The sequence below is a fragment of the Diorhabda carinulata genome, chromosome 10, assembly GCF_026250575.1.
Source record: "Diorhabda carinulata isolate Delta chromosome 10, icDioCari1.1, whole genome shotgun sequence".
NCBI classification, from domain to species: domain Eukaryota; kingdom Metazoa; phylum Arthropoda; class Insecta; order Coleoptera; family Chrysomelidae; genus Diorhabda; species Diorhabda carinulata.
Window position 1 is genome coordinate 3,450,472 of NC_079469.1, and position 24,005 is coordinate 3,474,476.

The window sequence follows — 24,005 nt, forward strand, 5'->3', positions numbered from 1 at the left end:
GCCGTTCCTTCCCATATGTTTTCTTCTGTTTTCTTCATGATCTAACAATCTATGTCATACAGACCGTTGTTTGTCTAACTGTCTTGTAAATGCGTAATTTGACGACTCTTGAGTTATACTTTGATTTCAACAGCCCTTCTAGGACTCCCTCTCTCTAATCCTTCTTAGTGCCGTTCCTTCCCATATGTTTTCTTCTGTTTTCTTCATGATCTAACAATCTATGTCATACAGACCGTTGTTTGTCTAACTGTCTTGTAAATGCGTAATTTGACGACTCTTGAGTTATACTTTGATTTCAACAGCCCTTCTAGGACTCCCTCTCTCTAATCCTTCTTAGTGCCGTTCCTTCCCATATGTTTTCTTCTGTTTTCTTCATGATCTAACAATCTATGTCATACAGACCGTTGTTTGTCTAACTGTCTTGTAAATGCGTAATTTGACGACTCTTGAGTTATCCTTTGATCTCAACAGCCCTTCTAGGACTCCCTCTCTCTAATCCTTCTTAGTGCCGTTCCTTCCCATATGTTTTCTTCTGTTTTCTTCATGATCTAACAATCTATGTCATACAGACCGTTGTTTGTCTAACTGTCTTGTAAATGCGTAATTTGACGACTCTTGAGTTATACTTTGATTTCAACAGCCCTTCTAGGACTCCCTCTCTCTAATCCTTCTTAGTGCCGTTCCTTCCCATATGTTTTCTTCTGTTTTCTTCATGATCTAACAATCTATGTCATACAGACCGTTGTTTGTCTAACTGTCTTGTAAATGCGTAATTTGACGACTCTTGAGTTATACTTTGATTTCAACAGCCCTTCTAGGACTCCCTCTCTCTAATCCTTCTTAGTGCCGTTCCTTCCCATATGTTTTCTTCTGTTTTCTTCATGATCTAACAATCTATGTCATACAGACCGTTGTTTGTCTAACTGTCTTGTAAATGCGTAATTTGACGACTCTTGAGTTATACTTTGATTTCAACAGCCCTTCTAGGACTCCCTCTCTCTAATCCTTCTTAGTGCCGTTCCTTCCCATATGTTTTCTTCTGTTTTCTTCATGATCTAACAATCTATGTCATACAGACCGTTGTTTGTCTAACTGTCTTGTAAATGCGTAATTTGACGACTCTTGAGTTATACTTTGATTTCAACAGCCCTTCTAGGACTCCCTCTCTCTAATCCTTCTTAGTGCCGTTCCTTCCCATATGTTTTCTTCTGTTTTCTTCATGATCTAACAATCTATGTCATACAGACCGTTGTTTGTCTAACTGTCTTGTAAATGCGTAATTTGACGACTCTTGAGTTATACTTTGATTTCAACAGCCCTTCTAGGACTCCCTCTCTCTAATCCTTCTTAGTGCCGTTCCTTCCCATATGTTTTCTTCTGTTTTCTTCATGATCTAACAATCTATGTCATACAGACCGTTGTTTGTCTAACTGTCTTGTAAATGCGTAATTTGACGACTCTTGAGTTATACTTTGATTTCAACAGCCCTTCTAGGACTCCCTCTCTCTAATCCTTCTTAGTGCCGTTCCTTCCCATATGTTTTCTTCTGTTTTCTTCATGATCTAACAATCTATGTCATACAGACCGTTGTTTGTCTAACTGTCTTGTAAATGCGTAATTTGACGACTCTTGAGTTATACTTTGATTTCAACAGCCCTTCTAGGACTCCCTCTCTCTAATCCTTCTTAGTGCCGTTCCTTCCCATATGTTTTCTTCTGTTTTCTTCATGATCTAACAATCTATGTCATACAGACCGTTGTTTGTCTAACTGTCTTGTAAATGCGTAATTTGACGACTCTTGACATATTCTTTGATCTCAACAGCCCTTCTAGGGCTCTCACTCACCAATCTTCTGTTGATTTCACTGGTTTCATCTCCTTCGTTTGTCACTACCGCTCCCAGATGTTCGAACTCCTGGACTTTATCACATGTCGTCACTTTCAATTGGTTGTTATTGAGATCTGTTCCTATCTTTCTTGTTCATTTATGCCGGTTCATATTCTTTTGCTTTCTCTCCAAGATCTTTATTCTGTCTACTTAAGTAGAACATCATCTGCGTAGGCAAGGATTTATATCTTGTAATATACTGAACCAGTTTCGCACGTATAGGAGATGGAGTTTGTACATTTGACATGACAGCTGTCAGCAATTCACAAATTAGATACTTGGTAGTTCAAGAAGACTAAATCCAAATATTTTTATTACAAAATTTTTCTTTGTTAGGTCAGGTACTTCTGGGAGCATCCTCGTAACATTTGAAGTTGTCGAAAAAGTATAAATTATCCATAAAATTAGTAATATCATACGTCTTTTGAATTAGAAGTGGTTTAATGTTTTTTTCTCTATAAACGACTTTTGAAATTCAAATGTTTCAATTTATCAATTCAAGTTATACAAAAAGTAAAATACTTGATAGAGCAAACAAAAAAAAACTTTTAGTAGCTACTTTCGGATTCTAATTAAAGCCCCCAAATTCGAATTTACATAAAAACGAATAGTTTTACGACTTCGGATTAGTTTCGAAATCGTTGCTTGTCGACTTTAATTTTAGTTAAATGGAGTGAATTAATGAAACCGGCGAATACTTTTAGAATAAAGTTGATTACATAAAATTGATTTTTTTAAAATCATTACTGTAATGTTTTCATATAATTGAATCAAAATATTTATTGTTAAAAAATCTATAACAAATCTAAACCAATTTTCTACATAGTTTTCAAAATTTTGTAGGCAATTGTAAAAGCATCGACAAGTTTTTCTATATCCTCTTCATATTTTACAGAAAAATCCCGGTTTATATTTAAAGAACCCTCGTAATATTTCATATTATATATCGCATTTTCGCTCAAATAGTGTCAAATAGTCAAAAAATCTCTTTTTTAGTATTATTAGTGATAGAAATTTGAAATATCTTATGTTAAATAATGTCATGTGAATAATTACTAGTGCGGTAACTTGAAGAACTGTCGTAGGGCATATTATATATCGCACTTTCGCTCAAATAGTGTCATAAGTCCAAAAATCTCTTTTATTGTTTTATTAGTGATAGAAAACTGAAAAATCTCACCGTAAATAATGTTAATTGAATAGTTACTAGTGCGATAACTTTGTAGGTTTGAGAATTATCTTTCGAAAAGTGAAAAGTTAATTTCAACCGCTTATTACGCGATAGTTTGTTGTTTTTTTGACTTATGACACTATTTACGAGAGGTGTGATATCAACTTAAGCGATACTGGGCATTATATAATTTTCATTTCACCACAAAAATTAATCAATTACCAAAGTATAATTAAATTTGTTCGTCATGATATTCGTCGGTTGCTAAAGCCCTCGGGATATAAATATTGTTCCCGTTATAGGCTCGGCCTCCATTTAATTATGTTTATATCTACGATGTTTGTACTATGTTTATCGATCTAAATGAAAAAAAAAAACATTACACTACGAGAAAAGTTTAATTAGTATGCATTTAGCAATATTTGACATCTAATTTGAAATTAACATTGTTTCGTACTACTTCATTTTCTATTTCATATGTATGTTATGCAATGAATGCTGTCTTCTTCTGGTCCCTTCTTACTATCCCCTTTTCCTCGGGCAATCAACTGCAAAAGACGATATTAATCATGTCTTGGTATGTGGCATAGAAACTCCAGTTTTCATAATTTTCTCTCTGCATAACTTCCATGTTGGTGATGTACTCCGTCCAGGATATTTTCAAAATACGTCGATATATCCACATTTCGAAAGATTTCTATCTTTTTGAAGAAGCTTTGGTTGTTCAGAATTCAAATGTAGAGAAACATCTTTGCTGGTATACAATTTCTTCATGCAAGTTTTTCTTACCAAGCCAATTTTCAATCTGGACTGCAATCTTCATTAGATATTTGGCAAGTGTTTACAATCTAGCTAAGAGAATATATCTAGTTATTCTAGAGACAAATACCTCTTTCAACGAACCCTGGATTTGTACCAAAAAGAGCTTTCGACTTTCCTGTCGATAAACCTTTTTTAAAAGTTTAATTTTCGCTTTTTATATTACCTTTTGCTTATCAGCAAAAAACTGAACCAGGTGCGATTGAGAGTCATCGTAATTTTTTAATGTTTAAACATAAAAACTTCGAAATAAATGGTAATCAGATAGTGCCAGATCAGGGCTGTATGGGGGATGCGGCATCACTTCCCAGCCAAGGTCCAATAGTTTCCTACGAGTTGCTGAAGATGTATCATGGTGGGACACTAAATCTTTCCGATTTTACCAGTTTGGCCGTGTTTCTTTGATTCTTTTATACAGTTTCATTAATTATAAACAGTAAACATCAGAATTGATCGTTTGGTTTCTTGAAAGCAGCTCAAAAACACAACATCTTCGAGAGATAAATCACCAGAACGGAATGTGATCAATATCACGTGACAAACGTGACAAAGTACAGCACTAACATAAGTTTTTCAAAAAATAAAACAAGGCTCTAGATCAGAAATTATATTTGTGGGATACAGCTAGTTTAGATTGACCACGAATATTTGAAAAAAAAAATGATTCGATTTAATTCAATAATGTAATGGAGAGAATCGAGGTCAATTAATCGCGAGCAACTCGTGATATTATGAACGACATTCTATATAAATAATGAATCGAACATCAAACCATTTCAACATCATAAAACGTGCTACAATGTGGAAATAATTAAACATTCAAAATTGAAATTATTTCGTCGAAATTTGACAGGCGCTATATTACAGCCTTGCATTTTGATTTGATTAATATAACGTTTTAAATCATTTTCCATGTAATTGGAATGAACCGTAGTTTAGAGAATTCCTTATAGTCTCGAATTTAGAAGGAAATTGAATGTGTAAATGGAGAAAATCGAGATTGAAATAATAAATACCTTGAGAGACTAAAGTTTCTGATTCGTACTAAGATTATAATTACTTCTAATAAGATAATGTTGTTTTCAAATCATATATTTCGAAATATAACTACCTATTTGAGAAGTAAACATATATAATATACAGGATGTCTCGTAATATAAGTTGAAAACCCCCCTAGTTTGATATCTTTTCTAATCTAAATTTCGTCCATTATTTCCAAGTAAGTGTTATTTTTTGTTGCTTATTTTACCCGATGCTGTTTTAGGTCTTCCTCTTTTTCTATTTTAGCCTATTTTTGCGTCCCATATTCTTTTCACTTGAATCTTGAATCTTCCATTCTTTGTAACTGATTCTTCTCTCCTCCATACCTGATAACATTTCAGCAGACTTTCCATTTTTTAATCATTTGATTCTTTCTGTAACTTTCTCGTTTTCGTCGTGGTCCTCTTCGTCACTTGTGTTATTAATTTCTTTATTTTGTTAATTATTATACAGTGATTTCAGTAGTCTTCAATGACATCTGTTTATTATTTTCGTTTTGTCTATTAAAATTGTATTGTTGCCAATTTTCGATTTGTTAATTCATTCTCTTTGCTTCGGCTACCATATATTTTGTTTGTCTATGTTCTTTATTGAACTGCTTGTCACATATGGCTTCTATGTGCCTTTCTGGTGCCATTTTAAACTCTTGAGTGGTACTATAAATTCTGAAAAACTAAAAGCTTCCGGTTTGCGTGACTTTAGCACATTTGAATAGCCCTCGTATATTTCGCACGTTAGTAAATTAGTCTTCTATTTCTAGAAATACCAATAATATCTAGTATAAATAAATAATAATAAGTTCAATTTCTTATTATCATCAAGATATCTTTCTGCTTTGGACTCCATATAGTTTTCTTTCAGTTTATATACATTATTCTACAACAAATAGGAAATTTTCTCGGCTTTCCAATCGTTTAAATTCAAATCACACTACCAATTTCCGACACACACAAAAAAAATAAAGGAAAACACTGATATTAGTCCCTAATCAGCAAGGTTTTCCTACAGTGAAAATAAACATTTAATAAAAAGAAAAGAAATATATTTAACATAATTTTTAATATTATGGTTCTATATTAAATTTATACATATTTTTATCAAAGTCAATGCTGTACACAAATAAAACAAGAAAAGATCAATCAAAATAATGGACTGAAAAGAGAGAATCTGGTTTCAAAAAAGGCATATCCAGGCAAGGTCGTGGCGACGATTTTTTATGATGCACGTGGGATAATTTTCATCTTGGAAAAGGAAAAATTAACAACGGCGAATAATATTCGAACTTATTGCAACGTTTGACTGAAGAAATCAAGCAAAACCGTCCGCATTTGGCTAAGAAGAAAGTATTTCATCAAGACAACGCTCCAGCTCACAGATCCGCTACTGCAATGGCCAAGATGAATGAATTAATACTTAATGCACCCTATTCGCCAGATTTAGTCCTCTCGGATTATTTTCTGTTCCCAGGCTTGATAAAATGGCTCGGCAGTTAATGGCCTGACGATTCTTATTATAAAAATATTGTTTTCCAAAATTTTTGTGTTATCTCTGTTGAACCAGGTACTTTTGGGACAATCTTCTACTACGAGGCGCATTCAGAACGTAAATTCATCACCACTAGAATAAAGACTCCCTCTGTCGTAGAAACTTATGACCTGTGACAGAAGTCTTGAGCTCTTCGAAGTACAATGATTTATGTAGTTTACAAAATGATCGCTTGGTACAAGATCGATGTTCAAATTCCAAAGCAAAACAGCATCTATACAAACAATGCTAATATTGACTTAGTTTAATTCAAACTGCAAATCATCGAGAAACTTGTATAAAAACTACTGCGCTCAAAATGATTAAATCATAATAATAAATTGTTTAAATTGAATTGTGAATTAATGTAAGTGACGACTCTGTTGAATGGATCTATTTGATGACTTACAGAAAGGATAAAGTCATTTTCCCAATGAATTATCTCGGACCTTATCTTTGGAGTGTAGATAGGGTCTGAATGTAGTGTATTCAGTCGACCTTCATAATGACATCAGTAGTACAGCGTCTACGGACGGGTTAATGACTGTTACTAATTTAATATTGTCTAAATTTCGGCTTTTTATGAGTTCATTTCCAAAACATGGTAGAATGTGATGATTATTACCAACGCTAAACATATTATTTTGTCTGAAATGGTCTCTCTTATTTTACGTTAATTGGAGGCTTCTAATATAATGAAATTCATAATTTCCTCACTCCCTTGATCTTTTAATAATCATTTTCTTGAATATGCTTACGTCAATTTATTATTTCTTTATCATAGGTGTCAAATAATAAGCGTCGTAAAGTTGATTGGCAATTTTTGCGACGTTTCATAACCTGGGTCCATCACTTCACACCCGAAACAAAAGAACAATCACAACAATGGACTGAAAAGGGAGGACCTGGTTTCAAAAAAGACAAAGACCGTTCCATCTGCGGACAAGGTCATGGAGCCGTTTTTTTGGGATGCGCGTGGAATCATTTTCATTAACTATATTGAAAAAGTAAAAAATATCAACGGCGAGTATTAAGACAACTTATTGCAACGATTAATCGAAGAAATAAAGCAAAAAACGGCCTCTTTTGACTAAGAAAAATGTGTCGTTTCATTAAGACAATTTGAGCTAGAGTTTGAAGTGCTACCCCATCCACCTTATTCGCCAGACTTATTTTGGTTTAGTAAAACTAGTGCCTAAAGAAGAAATTCATTCGTTTTCAACGTCCGAAACACCCTTGAAGACTTAAAAATCTTTATTAGGTTAAAAATGCGCGAATGCAGCTGATCGATGCCTAATCGATGAAAGCTCGTGGCAATGTCGTCCATCAGGCGTGGCATTTGTGATACTTGAGACCGAAATAGGTCAAAACGTTAATTTTTCTATTGTTTTCTATCAAAAGATATCTAATATCAGGACAATTTATCTAGAAAAACATATGAAAAGATCTAAAAACTAAAAAGTTGATATAAATACCAAACATCTCATTTTAATTTTTTTCGTTTCAGCTCTATGGGCGGCTCAAGTCGACGTGGTCAACAAAGAACTTCTGGTACTTCCTGGTCAAAACGCGACATTCCTTTGTCGCGTCGGTGTAGCTCTCCAGTACTGCAGAATAGAACTACCTGGAGGAAGAACTTTCAATTTAAACAAACAATTACCTTCAAACAGTGAAGTAAGTAAATTATAAACTTTTAAAAATATCTTTAGGCAGCTGAAATAAATCGCTCCCCATAGACTTTGATTGTTTTGGCGGCTTTCATCAATTACAAGAGATCCTTGATGCGAGTTGTCAATTTCTGAAGCATTTAATTCATACTAGAACCACATTATCAACTAGATTTACATGTTTTATGTCAATAAGTTAAAGATTTTGATTTGTTTAACGTATCCAAGTGATTGACTCATCTTTATCGTTCATTCTTGTGGTCTCAATCTTTTTTTATACAAGAAATCATTCTTTACTATGGATATTTATGAAGTTTCATGTATATTTTTATTTTTGCTTAGGTTTCGTATTATGGAAATGGTTTAGATGCTGGACAATGTGGTGTCAACATCCACCAGGTGACTGAAAAAGACAATGGCGCTGTAAAATGCACTTTAGGTATACCTAGTGAAACCGCAGAATCAGTAGGAACAATGTCCCTCATTGTAGCAAGTTAGTACATCACTTAATGCCTTATTGGCATCGAAAGTTGGAAAGTACCACGTGGAATAAAATTTTTTTTCTCTATTTCCAGAGGCGCCAAAACAACCCGAATTAGATTTAAGTAGAGGAACTGATTCGTTGAGAGTATACAAAATTAACGATGTTTTGGAAGCTTCTTGTATAGTTAGAGATGGACGACCAGTTGCTAACATCAGTTGGTATTTAGGTGAGATCATTAAAATCATTTTGTTGTTTAATATTAATAAGGATAAAAATTTTCAGATGATGAACCTATCGATAATATGGCTTTGAGGATGCCCACTGTGATCGATCTCGCGAAGGAGAATCTCCAATCGACTGTACAAAATTTCTCGAGAGTCTTACAACCAATCGATAATGGGAGATTTTTGAGATGCGTCGCTTTTCATCCCGCTTATCCAGGCGGACATTCCGAGACCAAAAGACAACTAGATGTCAAATGTAAGTATCAAAAAGATAATTTTTATCTATAAATAAATTTGTTTCATTGTTTTAGTTCCACCTTTACCCATCGAAGATCCCATCGATAAATTCGGTTATCAAATTGGAAAAGTTGGACTTATTAATATAACCATCGAAGCTAATCCTAAACCGAGAATCGAATGGACAGTTGGAGGTCAACTGATTAAGGAAGGATCTACTGATAATACAGGCAGAATTGAAGCAGAAGCTATTAGAGATTTGGTAAGTTGGATTTTTTTATAAACTCAAAAAGTTTTTGTTAATTACTCAAAAATTACGTGGGATACAATTATATTATGGACCTATAAGATTTTCCCACTGGAATTCTTATCGTTTTTTTCAGGAACGAGGTAGATACGAAGCGAATCTTAGATTGGCAGCTGTTACAAAACAAGATACCGAAGTAGAATACATTCTAACAGCTTACAACGATCAAGGATCGCAAACGTACCGGATCAAAATTTCCACAAGCCCTGAACCCGAAGGTATGTTACATTAATTCACTTTTAAACATCAATTATCTCATAACTTTTATGTTTATTTCATATATGAGTTATTCTGAAGAGGCGCGAATATAACAAAACCGGTATACAAGTTATATATTGTAATTTCATACCAAACATAATCATATGCTTTCAAAATAGATAATTTTTCAAAAGAAATGTCAATATACGAGAGCGGTTTGACTTTTTTAGACGTTATTGTGATTATATTTATAGATTTATCCGTGTTTTTAGTGTTATCTGTTAAGATTCCGCATAAATCTAAAATATAGATAAGTTTTAATGTAAACTGTATTCATTGTTAAGTGAAAGTGTCAAAAAAAAAATGAAAAAGTAATATAAAAAACCGAAAACAAGTTACGTAAATATTGTCCCGAAAATGTTCCGTTTTATATAAGCAGTTCTATGCTTTTAAAAGTGATCATATGAACACGGTTGATGCTAAAGGCATAGAGTTGATATTTAATTTAAAGAGAGTGCTAATATAAGAGAGACAAGAAAAATAGAGAACCAATCAGAATGGAAATTGGTATATCGATGTTGAAATGAAATCTCGCTCGCTAAAGGCCTTGGACTGTGAATTATTTGAACAGTCCTGGACTGTAATTTAATGTGTGCATTCAAAAAATGTTTAAGATCTGTACCCATGATTTTGAAGATCTTCGAATGAGAAACGAAATGAACAGTGAATATTTTGTTGGATTTTTTCGTCTATATGTCGGAGTGAAAACTTGTGTACCCACTGATACCTCAAAAATAAAAATCCAATCGAAATATGTTTCCGAGAAAGTTTTTTCGGCCGATAAGACGATGGTCATAATACAGAACATAACTTGTTTTCATGATTTTCATTTCATTGAAAAACCACTATTTTGTCAAATCGCTCTCTTGTATCTAAGCATTTACCAGGGTTAATAAAACTTGTGCATTAGAAATTTTAATAAATAGATTTTTTTGTAGAACGGTTTTTATATTATCATTAATTAATTTTTTAAAGTGTTTACCCATATTTCATGCTGCTCGACAGGCTTTAAGAAATTCTTTAGGCAAAAAATCTACGGTAAGTTAATCATCCTCAAAATAATTTTGTCCGATTGCGGACAGGATTTTTATCTATAGAACTTGACATACGGATATTCTTGAATATTAAAAACTAACTACCCTAATTTTATTATGTACTATGCATTATTCGTACGAAAATCTCAATTAAAAGTGAAATTTTAAGGTTAGGAAATCGCTGTGTTCTTCTCCTGAAAATGGCGCCTTTTTCCGCCATTTCGTCTTACAACCGATTCAAAAAATGACTTTGCGTCATTCCACGCTTCAGAGTTGATTCATCACGTACAGTTCAATCATTTGACAATCGAATGTAAGCTAGTACGTTACCCACTTTAAACAGAACTTCAGCATATCCATTCGCGATATGTCCAACACGTTTTTTTGATATCTTTAGAGTCTCAGTTATTTCGATAAGCTTCAAACTAAATTTTTATGTGGATTTTTTTTATATTTCCGTCTTTCTTTAGAGCATTTCGTGCATCGGCCTCGGTGCTCATGTCACTTCGTTTAAACAGCTGTCAACTTTGTCAAAATTACGTGTATTTTGGAGGTTAGGACTAACTGAAAATCGTATGGATTTAATATTTGTAGCTCCATCTATGTGTCAGGCTATGACCGTTTGAGTCTACCTTAATATAAGGGAAGTTTTTTATGGGAATTATTTGATAAACAGTTGAAAGAATAGTTTGTGAAAGCGCAGTGGTAAATTGAATCATTTTTCTGAGGTAAATTGTAGAAAAAACTGTCTAAAATGCTAAATAGAATTTTGTAAGGAAAATTGGGTGAATAGAAAGACAAATTCCTCTACTGAAATTTTTTTTAAAAACTATTAAACATGTTTAAATACCGAAATAAAGAAATTTTTTCGATAAAATACTGTAGTCATACAAAAATCACATTATCTAATGAAGAATACACAAAAAAAAGATCTATTAAACGTATACATTTCTTTCTAGGTGTTGAATTAGGGGTAGGAGCCATAGTAGGAGTGGTAGTTTTGGTACTTTTCATAATTCTTTTGGTATCCATCTTGATTTTCGCAAAAATGACAGGAAGATGGTGTTTTACTGGTAAGTAGTAATTGTCATAATATTTTTTGAATGTTTAGAAATATACAGTGCTAGAAAAATATAATTTCTAATGAAAACGTTACTCAATATTAAATATACGAGGTTCGAATTTAATTTATAAAGATACGAGGGAAAAAATAAAAATTATTAATACAGAAATATGGTTTTTATTATATTGGTGAGAGGTTGAGGAAAAGTATAGGAAACTTCAACGTACAACAAAGAAGTATTTAAAAGAAAATAACGTAAAGTACAATAGAAATGATGTTTATCAACATGATGTATTTATCTATGTGCGACGAAAACATCTTGGGTCTAATATATTTGTAATTTGCTTAAATTTTGATTTAATTGAATAAAATATTTTGAAAAACTGAAAATATTTACTTTTTGACTGAGTTTTGACGTGTTCTTTATGTCAAATATTGCATGTCATTTAACTCAAAACTTTAGATGGTATCTTTTTTTGAAATGTAATACTAGTTTACAAAATAAAAATTTCAAAAATCACTTGATAATATGATCAAAAATTATGTACGAACAAAATAATTTCAATTAATATACAAGGTGTGATAAAAAAAAATATCAATTGCAACAACTATCCTATCCTACACTCTTATGTCCAAGCAAATAGGGTCTAGTTTGAACACATTGCAGTTTATAATATCTGTAAAAGAATTATGGACGTAAATACGCATTAAAATATTCAAATTGACCAAAAAAAGTGCATAAAAAGTTGAAATACTTTGTTTACAAGCAGTTTTAAAAGTTAAATCACAACAAAAAATAAGTAGCTTTTATTTGTTAGGTTCTTGCCGCTAGAAATCTTATATCTACCATAATCCTGAACTAAGGTATGACATTCCAAGAAGAAGTCCACTACCTACTAAAGAAGACGAAGAAGCCAAAAGGGTCACTAATAGTATTCACCAGAAGACGATTTAAGCTTGAATTGACATCCAAACTACGACAATCTTTATCACTATCATGCTATATGCGTCTGCACTACCATAAATTACTGCAAGAACTTCCAAGTCCATCAGTGAACGCCTCTTGGTAAATCAGAACCCAGCAGATCTACAGAGAGTTTTCAACCAAATGAAAATAGATGATATAATGGAAAATAGCGCCAGAAGATATCACCACCAGCTCAAAAGGGAGCTCTCGGACTACACTAGAGAAGACTACGTCTGGTATGCGAAACCGAGAACACACAAATAGAAGAAAAAGAACAAATTAGGGGTCACCTATTTATTAGATATCCTGATCCCAGGATCAAAATGAGCAAAATAAGTAGGGACAGCTTTAGCAATCCACTCTATTTAAGTCCTTAAAACGATTTCAAGAGCTAAAGATCCACTTCAAAATCCAACTAAGAGGAAAAGATTTGTAATAAGACTTCACCCCATGTAAAAACATGCATATAAAGCGAACTGAAGAAAAAAAGGAGTACCATGAAGAAAAGAAGACGATGTTTGGGTACTCTTGCTAAACCCATGGAACTAGAAAGGACAGCGAGCGGCAGAAAATACGGTAACACCATCGGATGAAACCTCTTCCCTTAATGCATCATTCTTAGTAAAATAATTGAACTTTGTTATCACACCTCGTAATCTAGATGACGATGTCATTTAAATATTGATTATTGAAGCTCTAAGCTCAAGTAATCGTTTAGGTATTCTTGAGTTCAATTGATACAAGTTGGATTTCTTTTTCCATAAATTGCTGAACAAATGGAAGGAAAATATTGAAAACTGAATATACATAAAAAGAATGATTAAATTTAAGAGATCGAATTGTAAATGATATATCGAACTTTAGTATAAACAGTTTAGACATATTATCAGGTGATTTATTGTTAGGTTAGTTTCTAGATGTAGCATTTTATAGTCTAATAAAATAAAAATGACATGAATCATCGACGTGATCGTATACTAGACGTCCGAACGGTTTATCACAATGATAAAAATCTTAATAATTGTAAATCGATGTCGTTTATTATATTATTAACAAATAATTGATGAGTTTCATATTTTTATTCTATTCAATGTCCTTCAGCCTATTATGTATTTTAATTACAATATCTGTATCTAAAATTGATATGAATTGGCATAAATTGACATGAATTGACAAGAATTGACATGAATTGATATAAATTGACATGCTTGATTGATATAAATTGACATGAATGGATAAAAATTGACATAAATTGATATAAATTGACATGAATTAAATAAATTGACATGATTGATTTATATAAACTTATATGAATTGACATGAATTGACATAAATCTATATAAATTGACATAAATTGACATAAATTGATATAAATTGACATGATTGATTAATATATGATGACATGAATTGATATAAATTGACATAAATTGATATAAATTGACATGATTGATTGATATATGATGACATGAATTGATATAAATTGACATAAATTGATATAAATTGACATGATTGATTGATATATGATGACATGAATTGATATAAATTGACATAAATCTATATAAATTGACATGATTGATTGATATATGATGACATGAATTGATATAAATTGACATAAATTGATATAAATCGACATGAAATTAAATAAATTGACATGATTGATTTATATAAATTGACATGAAGTGATATAAATGGACATAAATTGGAATAAATTGACGTGAAATTAAATAAATTGACATGATTGATTTATATAAATTGACATGAAGTGATATAAATGGACATAAATTGGAATAAATTGACGTGAAATTGAATAAATTGACATGATTGATTTATATAAACTTACATGAATTGACATAAATCTATATAAATTGACATAAATTGATATAAATTGACATGATTGATTGATATATCATGACATGAATTGATATAAATTGACATAAATTGATATAAATTGACATAAATTGATATAAATTGACATAAATTGATATAAATTGACATGATTGATTGATATATCATGACATGAATTGATATAAATTGACATGAATTGATATAAATTGACATAAATTGATATAAATTGACATAAATTGATATAAATCTACATGAAATTAAATAAATTGACATGATTGATTTATATAAATTGACATGAATTGATATAAATGGACATAAATTGGAATAAATTGACGTGAAATTGAATAAATTGACATGATTGATTTATATAAACTTACATGAATTGACATAAATTGACATGAATTGACATAAATCTATATAAATTGACATAAATTGATATAAATTAACATGATTGATTGATATATCATGACATGAATTGATATAAATTGACATAAATTGATATAAATTGACATAAATTGATATAAATTGACATAAATTGATATAAATTGACATAAATTGACATAAATTGATATAAATTGACATAAATTGATATAAATTGACATAAATTGATATAAATTGACATAAATTGATATAAATTGACATGATTGATTGATATATGATGACATGAATTGATATAAATTGATATAAATTGATATAAATTGACATAAATTGATATAAATTGACATAAATTGATATAAATTGACATAAATTGATATAAATTGACATGATTGATTGATATATGATGACATGAATTGATATAAATTGACATAAATTGATATAAATTGACATAAATTGATATGAAATGACTTAAATTGTTATGAAATGACATGAATTGACATGAACTGACATGATTACAAACATTTTCACATGCATGGCGTTTCACGTTTTCAATATAGTGAACTTTTAGAATCATAGGTGCGTGATTTAAGATGATTCATTTCATTTTTATTTTATAAGGCTATAAATATTATATGTAACAATTTTTTTATAATGAATAAAAGCTAATATTGAAGAGGCACGTCCTGTGGTAAGTCCCTCTAGTGAATGTTTGTAGAACCAGCATGTGAAAATACCGTTTTGGAATATTAGATAATCTCGTTTGCATGATATGAATGAAGCACGATAAAAATAATGTATGTCGATTTAGAATTTTAGATAAATTATTATGAATCAATTTAAAAATTTGAGGTTAACTATAGAAATATTTCATGTAATTGATTATAACCTTATTTTTTGTTAACATTTGACATTATAACCTAAAAGTAACGATCTATTCGCCATTTTGTCTTCTCCATTAACTTTATAATCAAAAGTATATATTTCATTTTTATTATTTCTTTTACCGCCGATATAATTTCAATCGTAAATTCGAACAATAAAACGTTACAGATTTAAAATACTGTTGAATTTTTATTGTTCGGTATATACATAATTTATTATCAAGCACTAGCTTCGTTTGAAAAAATGTATATGACAACAACTAACACCACCACTTTTCATTGGAAAACAATTTTAGTATTGTGGATTTGAACGCAATCGTTTTATTGGAAATGTTTTATTTATGAGATATTTCTACTAGATACGAGGACTAGTCAAAAAATAACCTACACAGAACTACCACGATATTAATAAATACTATTTGACAGGCGTTTCGTGTAATAACTTACCATCTGCAGTTACCACTACGTCTTTACATTGTTGTGGACACTGCACTAAACATTTATAAATCTGAGAACAGCTTATGACTCAATCCAGAAAGATATTAACGTGGAATATATTAAATAAACTAGAAATACCAAAAAAAGTGGACTAAGCCTACTATTATTCATCAAAACAATTGATGAAATACAGATATAGGAAAATAAAGGTAATAATCAATAAATGAAATGATAATACTAACACATGACAGGAAGAGATGGAAGAAATTGGTAATTGGATAATAAATACACGTCCGACGCCCTAGAGAGGCCTAAAAGAAAAAGAGAAGATTAAAAATTAACTTGGTGTTATAAGATGTGTTTCTAAAATGATTCAGATAACAAAAGGGATTTAAAAGCTTGCTTTGATATTTAGATATGTTTGAAATTGAATAAAGAACCTTGTCAAATGCCTTCTTCATATTAGCTTTTATTTGTTATAGGGGGAGCCACAGTGATCGACTACACGACAGGCGAAAATGGTCAACCCCCGCATTCCGATGGTGTATCGGGCGACGGAGTCGACAATCCCCATCATCAAGTTTCATCTGAATACATTAACGGCAGCGATCTGCCTATAAAAAAAGACGAAAAAGTTGATACGGCCGTGTAATAGTTTTTAATTAATGACGTATTAATTGAGAAAAATCACGGGGTGTTACTTTTTTATTGAAAGATCTATTTAAAAGTTTATCCACATTGTAATATTCGTATTAATACGTGGATTTATTTCATTTTTCTTTTATGTTTCAATGTATAAAAAAGTAGCAACTCTATCGGTGTATTATCTACGAAAAAATTTAACATTTCGAATGTTAGGTTATATTCAACTTTGTCGATATTTTTTTGAGGTTAGAATTTAGTGTGATAAGAGGTCAATCTGTGTTTGCGTATGCAGCTAATAAATGGACATTATATATATAGATCTATATATATATTATATTTGTAAGTTTATTTTATAGTATAAAAAAGAAATAATTGTGTTGGGTATAATTGCTTGTAGTATATTTGGACTGATGATATTTATAGTATCAAATTTTGAAAAAAATAATGTAATCAAAATTATTGTGCGTCGAGAAATAAAAAAAAATCAGTCTCTTGGTCCATTTCATTCCATTTTGATACATTTCCAAAAATCACTTTTTGAATTCCAAATATATTTATGTATTTCGAGATAAACATGACAACACTGTACTATTACGTACGTACAATGTTGTAACGTTTTTAATGGAGTTATTTCCGTTCTAATATACAAATTGACTGCTATTTATAGGTTAGATATTTTTCAAAATACAAAAAAACGTTGTCTATTTCTATTTAGAACTTATATGTATATAAAATATATTAGTTTTATTACTATATAAGATGTTGAACATAAACTACAATTATATTAATTGCCTTTCAAAATCAGTTATTCCAAACTATGAGTTTAGATTTTTTTCTTAAATTTTACACTTATTTTTTCATTTATTTGTAGTTTATGCGATACACTTTGAACTCTGCAAATATTTTGTTCGAAAAGTAGGTTGTTATTCGAAACAAAAATAATCGTTTAATGTTTTCATTACCACATCTAAAATAATGTTCTATGGGCTCCATAACCTCTATCAAAACATCCAGAAACTTATTACTCACTTTATTCCCATGAAATCGCAATAAGACTTAATTTTTGACCACCTTGTAAAACGTTAATAATTCAGAAATACCAACTATTTTTATAAATGTCAAGTATCTCAAAACGGGATGTAAAATGTAATCTATGGGGTTTTTCCTTCTTGTTTTATTCGTTTCTCTTTAATCCCATTTGATCCGATCAGTAGTTCATTTGTCTTTGATCTCATTTGTGCATACAAGTCGTTCGTTTATCTTTGAATTCATCCAATTAGATCAATGGTTCATTTGTCTATGATCTACAGCTATTAGATCAGTTGTTGTTTGTTGTTCATTCAGTTGTTAATTCTTCTGTGATTCTCATTTAATCCTTTATCTCATTTATTTGTTTATTCGTCTGTGTTCTCATGTAATTTAATCAGTTTCTCGTTTGCCATTCACCTCAATTGTTCATAGCAGTAGTTTATTATCTGTGATATTATGTGATCTGATCAGTTGTTTACTCTTCATCTAATTTTCTTCATATCATTAGATCACTCATTCGTTTATCTGTGATCTGATTTGATTAGATCAGTTGTTCGTTTGTCCTTCATCTCATATATTCATATCAGTGGTTCATTTATTTTGATCTCACTTTTGATTAGATCTGTTGTTCATTTATCTGCGATCTCATGTGATCATTTTAATGGTTCGTTTATTTTTAATCCCATTTAATTAGCTCAGCAATTCGTTTGTCTATGATCTCATTTACTTATATCAATAGTTCGTTTATCTTTGATCCCATTTTTATCAGATCTATGGTTCATTTGTTGATATCAATGGTTCGTTCATATCATTTATTTAGATCAGTGGTTTATTTATCGGTGATCTCATGTGATCTGATGAGTTGTTTGGTATTTATCTAATTTTCTTCATATCTGGGGCTCGTTTATCTTTGATAACATTTAATTAGATCACTCATTCGTTTGTCTGCGATCTGTCTGTGTCTGCGGTTCGCTTATGTTTAATCTCATTTGATTAGCTCAGTAGTTCGTTTGCCTATGATCTCATTCTCTTTATATCAGTAGATCGTTTATCTTTAATCCAATTTTTCATAAGATCTATGGTTCATTTGTCTGCGATCTTATGTGATCAGATCAGTTGATCGTTTGTTTGTGATCTCATTTGATATGATCGGTAGTTCGTCTCATATTATAAAATTTCCTCATTTTGTTTTACTTTTGTGCTTTTATATGTTTGCTTTTTCATTTTCTATATATTAATATCTTTTTCGGAATGAAAATATTTATTCTATCAAGTCTTCCATTACGTCTCTTCTAAGTCTTCCAAAATGTATTATAATGATTCAATTGATTCCAGATTTTGTTATTTTGTGAAATTAATAATAAAAAATAGCAGCCTACTAATTTGATATATAGGCAATTCTTAAATCGTTTAAAGTTTTTTGAATCGCCCTGTATTGACATTATATTTACCGAGTTCCTAACTTAAGTGTTTCACTGGATAAAAATATATGATAAGTACCATTTTATTGTGAAATATTTTAAAACTAAGTTAAATCGAGCGGTCCAATTTTCTTTTTTTTTCTCTCATTGTATATTATTTTATTATTTCTCTAATATGACATTTAATTAAGGATGAATACTCAATATTTTTTAGTGATTTACTATTTTGTATAGATTTAAATTATTTATATTGTAAACTCTTTTTACAAATTTATTAAAATATCTTTATACTGCCATATTTAACCATCAGATTTTAACACTGTAATCAATTATTCTTTTGTCAAAAGTCGAATTTACAAAAAAAAATAGTTTTCCAAAAAACCATTCTCCTCAAATTCTTTTTTGAAGTGTTAATAAAAAGTACATTTATATTTGACGACCATAATAGAAGTTTTTAAATTTAATCTTTATGTCATTTAACACGTTCACTGATGGATATTTGCTAAGCAAGATTTATCAACATGACTTGCCACAATAATTATAGTTTCTTCTAATTTCATACCTTAATAACCATAATAAATACATTTTTTGAAGATTCCAGGATACAAAATAATTTTTTTGCTTTTGTCATCAAGATTGAAATTATCTATGTACTACTTTATCTTAACGTGTCAAAGGCTTATTCGAAATCCAATTTTGATTTGTGGTATATTTCGACTTCTGACCTAAAAAAATAATTTAACATTCCATGTTGTATTCTTATTGTGGTTATGATGAACAACAAGGACTACAAACTTTACAATTTTTTCACTTTATAAATATCATAAATATTGAAAATCAAATTCATAATTATTCATAGAATTTGAATGTCATAAAACGAACTTAATTAATAAATGGGACAATAATTATTATTTTTATTTATTTAAGAAGGTAAAAATAACAAGTTTACACATTTTTTTAGAAACAAATCGTCTAATTCTGAATATTTTGCTACTTAAAAAAGTTTTTTTTATTTAATTACTTGTAAAAGTTTTTAGCTTCTATTTTACTCCGAATTAATAAAAAAAAACGAATATTTTCGAACTAATTGCAATAAAAATCAAAAATATAAAATTTTTCTCATCAAACCTAAAAAAATTTATTTGTCGCTTTTTCGAATTATTTTTCTTACTCTAAGAAATATAAAACACCCTGTACTACTCACTTTTTTTGTTATTGAATCCAGTCAATTATAATGAAATATTGGTGATGAAACCAAAATGAAGTTCATTTTGATATAATGAAAATATGATTTTCCAATTAGATCCTCGACATTAAGATTGTTACAATTTACTTTTTTGTTCACTTCTTCATTGTCTCATTATGATCGTTGTATTAACAATAAATAATTAGTAATTCATCAAATTTAATTAGTTATGGCAAAGCAACTTTTTTTTCAACTAAATTATAACAAAACGACATTGTAAACAACAATTTTTGATAAATACAGAGTTGCCAATGTTGAAAACAGTTCCAAAGATAGAGTTGCCAACGAGAATTAAAGTATATTTATGTCGGAGAAGAATATTTGACAGTGTTTTGTTTATTTAATATTTTAAATAAATGAATTTGTTTAGAACTTCTCGCTTAACTAATTAATTAACAGTCTTTTTTGAAAAACTCATACGCTTCACTACAATTTTGACTGTCTCGAATATTTGACATTTGACAGATTCGTTTCGAAACTATTAATATGATTTATTTATGACTGCACAGCACTTAGCACTCATTTTGGATAATTTATTTCTATTTACTTTATTTTCTAGTATTCAAAACTTAAAATGATTAATGAAGACTTCTTCAAAAACTTCATGCGTTTCACTACAATTCTGACTGTTTGGAATATTTGACATTGAATGATTCATTCTGAAACTATATTTAAGATGATTTGTGTATTGCTCCACAGCACTTACTACTTATTATGCTAAATATTTGGTTGCTTTTGATTTTGAATACTTCATTTTTATTCACTTTATTTTCTAGTATTCAAAATATAAACTAATTAATGAAGACTTCTTTAAAAACTTTTTGCGTTTCACTACACTGTTTGGCATATTTGACATTTGACAGATTCGTTTTGAAACTATTAATTTCTAATGCAATTGAAGGCCAAAAACCTTGTTGACATGGTCCACATAGGTTGCAAGCTCCTAGATTGTGCATTTCGTGCCGTACATTACACATGAGTATGAGATCGAATTGTCATATTTCGCTTTTTGATTTCAAATAATTTGAAGTAGTGTTTTCTATTTTCATATTATGTTTCATATTAATTTATATTCATCGTTTACTTTTGTATCCATAATAAATTGAAATATGGCCCAATTGAACTTAACCTCAAAAAACTGAGCCAACACTCATTATTCTAAGCATTTTGATGATTTGACATTGACATTCCGAAACTCTATTAATATGATTTGTTAATGGCTGCACAGTACTCATAGTGCTAAGCATTTCAATGCTTTTGATTTTGGATACTTCACTTTATTTTCTAGTATTCAAAAAATATAATAATTAATCAAGAATTACGGTATATATTTATCGTTTAAAGCAATTATCCATTTAGTTTAGAATATCCAACTTAATGAAGTGTCAATAATATTTTTATTTCAAAATTTTCAAGCGGACTGTTAACATTGATTCACTCTGTATATTTATCACGTAGAATTTTTTTGTAAAAGTCACTAAATTCCAGTTAATTATGTACTTAAAAAATATAGATATTACATAAATTAATGTAAAAATTTTTGTATGTTAAATATATTCGTAAAAATATTTAGAATAAGTTGGACAAATCACTTATAACTTGTTTTATAAATAAATATATTGATTGAAATATTATCAAGTTGATTTATTTACAGTGGCGTGCAAAAGATATTTTAGAAAGGTATTTTTCACATAAATTGAAGACTCCCTCATATATTTTGACTTGAAAATTGTGTGAGGCCCAGTGGAAGCTACAATTTCACCCAATTTTTTATTTGGTAAATACAAGCTAAGTTTCCAAATCTGAAGTATCATAGTTTATCCGGTATTTCACGATCTACTAGTGTATTAACAAGCAATAAAAATAACGAATCCCCTTTTTCTGGAGGGCTCAGAAACGTTTCCATTACATATACAGTAGAAACAAGGGAGGGCTTCCATCACGTGATTCAATCTAAGATATATCGAATACACATTTTCTTCATACCATCTTCTATCAATAGATATCGATTATACTAGATGGATTGTCTTCTTGACAAGACCAACTACAACACATACGTAAATATTTCTGTTAATTGACATTGGTATTTATAAAAAGAGACAACGATATAATTGACATACTAAAAGATGAATTTGATGTTACCGCATTTTGAGGTTATGCGAGCTTTGTTTACTGTGTTGTTTTTAGCAAATTTTTGGATTTAAAGGAATTATTATTAGAATGCGTTCTTTTAAGTACTAATTTGACTTTTTGTTTAATTTTACATCGGTAACTATCAATACAATTCGTTGTAAAGTTTTGACGTTTTATAATATAATACCTAAAATGCCGTAAGACGGGAAGATTATAATATATAATGGCTGAAAACAGGAGTTTGAATATTTATGTTTCTGAATCACCTTGATTTTCGTTCTGATTTAAACTTAAAGACAGGTAAAAATTTGACGTTTCGACTTGTTGCGGTCTTTACATAATATTTTGATGCCTAAAATCAAGTCGATTTAGAAACATAAACATATCAGGAGCTATATTAGATTATTTTGTGAAAAAAAAACAACGGTGGAACTTTTTGACGTCTTTCATCTATTCAAAGGGTATTATAATAAAGTTAATATCTATTTAAACACATTTCTATTTATATTATACATTTCAGAGCGCTGAAATGTTCCGTTAAAACAAAGAAGAAAAACAATCTAACTGGATTTTGTAATTTAATCGCCCAGTATATCGATATACAAATGAAAACAATTAAAAAAGTTAAATTTCTTCAATTCGTAAAAGGCCAATATTTGGAATATTAGTCATAGCGATTATTTATACTGAGTTGACAGAAATTTTGATTTGATTCATATGAATATGTTGCTGACGTCCACAGTTTCTACTATACCAAACTTTAAAAATTGATGAATTAAAAGAAGAATTGACGTCGTTGAATTTAAGTTCCTTCTGTTTTGCGTTGAGATCAGTTTCCAAAGAACTGAACTGTTCCATCTCCTTAACAGTCTGTGGTGTGACTCCACCTTCAGAATTAGTTAAGGGCTCAATATTTTACAATGCAAAAAAATGCACAATCACTTGCCAATTGGAATGAAATCGATATTATCTTTTCCTGCATTTCGCAATAATTTGAGTCCCTTCTACTCTGTAAATGACTTTTATTCTAATAACCATTTTAATTTAATTATTTTATTTTATTTGTATATTTATTTAGTTATTTTTATGTTTGTTTTTTAGTTTTTACAAGCTTTTCTAGAAATTGTGACAAGTATTGCATTCTATGTCATAAATGTTGAAAACTACAGAAACATAAAAAATATGAAAAGTTCAAATGTATATAATTTTCTCTTTATTCTCAATTAACAATTTATTTTTCACTATTCCAGGTGGAAGTGATACACGACATTTCGGTGAATCGTGAGTATATTTTTTCACATTTTTT

At 30.0% G+C, this 24,005-nt stretch overlaps 1 protein-coding gene across 2 annotated transcripts in view; it reads left to right on the forward strand.

Moving 5' to 3' along the window:
* Positions 1–24,005, forward strand: part of LOC130899149 (fasciclin-3) — a 285,955-nt gene that overhangs the window by 255,233 nt on the left and 6,717 nt on the right. The window contains exons 2-9 of one of the 2 annotated variants that reach the window (XM_057808943.1): positions 7,950–8,116; positions 8,452–8,602; positions 8,685–8,819; positions 8,876–9,073; positions 9,129–9,316; positions 9,438–9,579; positions 11,613–11,726; positions 23,950–23,980. In XM_057808943.1, coding sequence (XP_057664926.1) covers positions 7,950–8,116; positions 8,452–8,602; positions 8,685–8,819; positions 8,876–9,073; positions 9,129–9,316; positions 9,438–9,579; positions 11,613–11,726; positions 23,950–23,980 — 1,126 coding nt within the window. Of the gene's footprint in view, positions 1–7,949; positions 8,117–8,451; positions 8,603–8,684; positions 8,820–8,875; positions 9,074–9,128; positions 9,317–9,437; positions 9,580–11,612; positions 11,727–16,707; positions 22,201–23,949; positions 23,981–24,005 lie in introns of those variants that run through there. The other variant, XM_057808944.1, reaches the window with a different exon arrangement.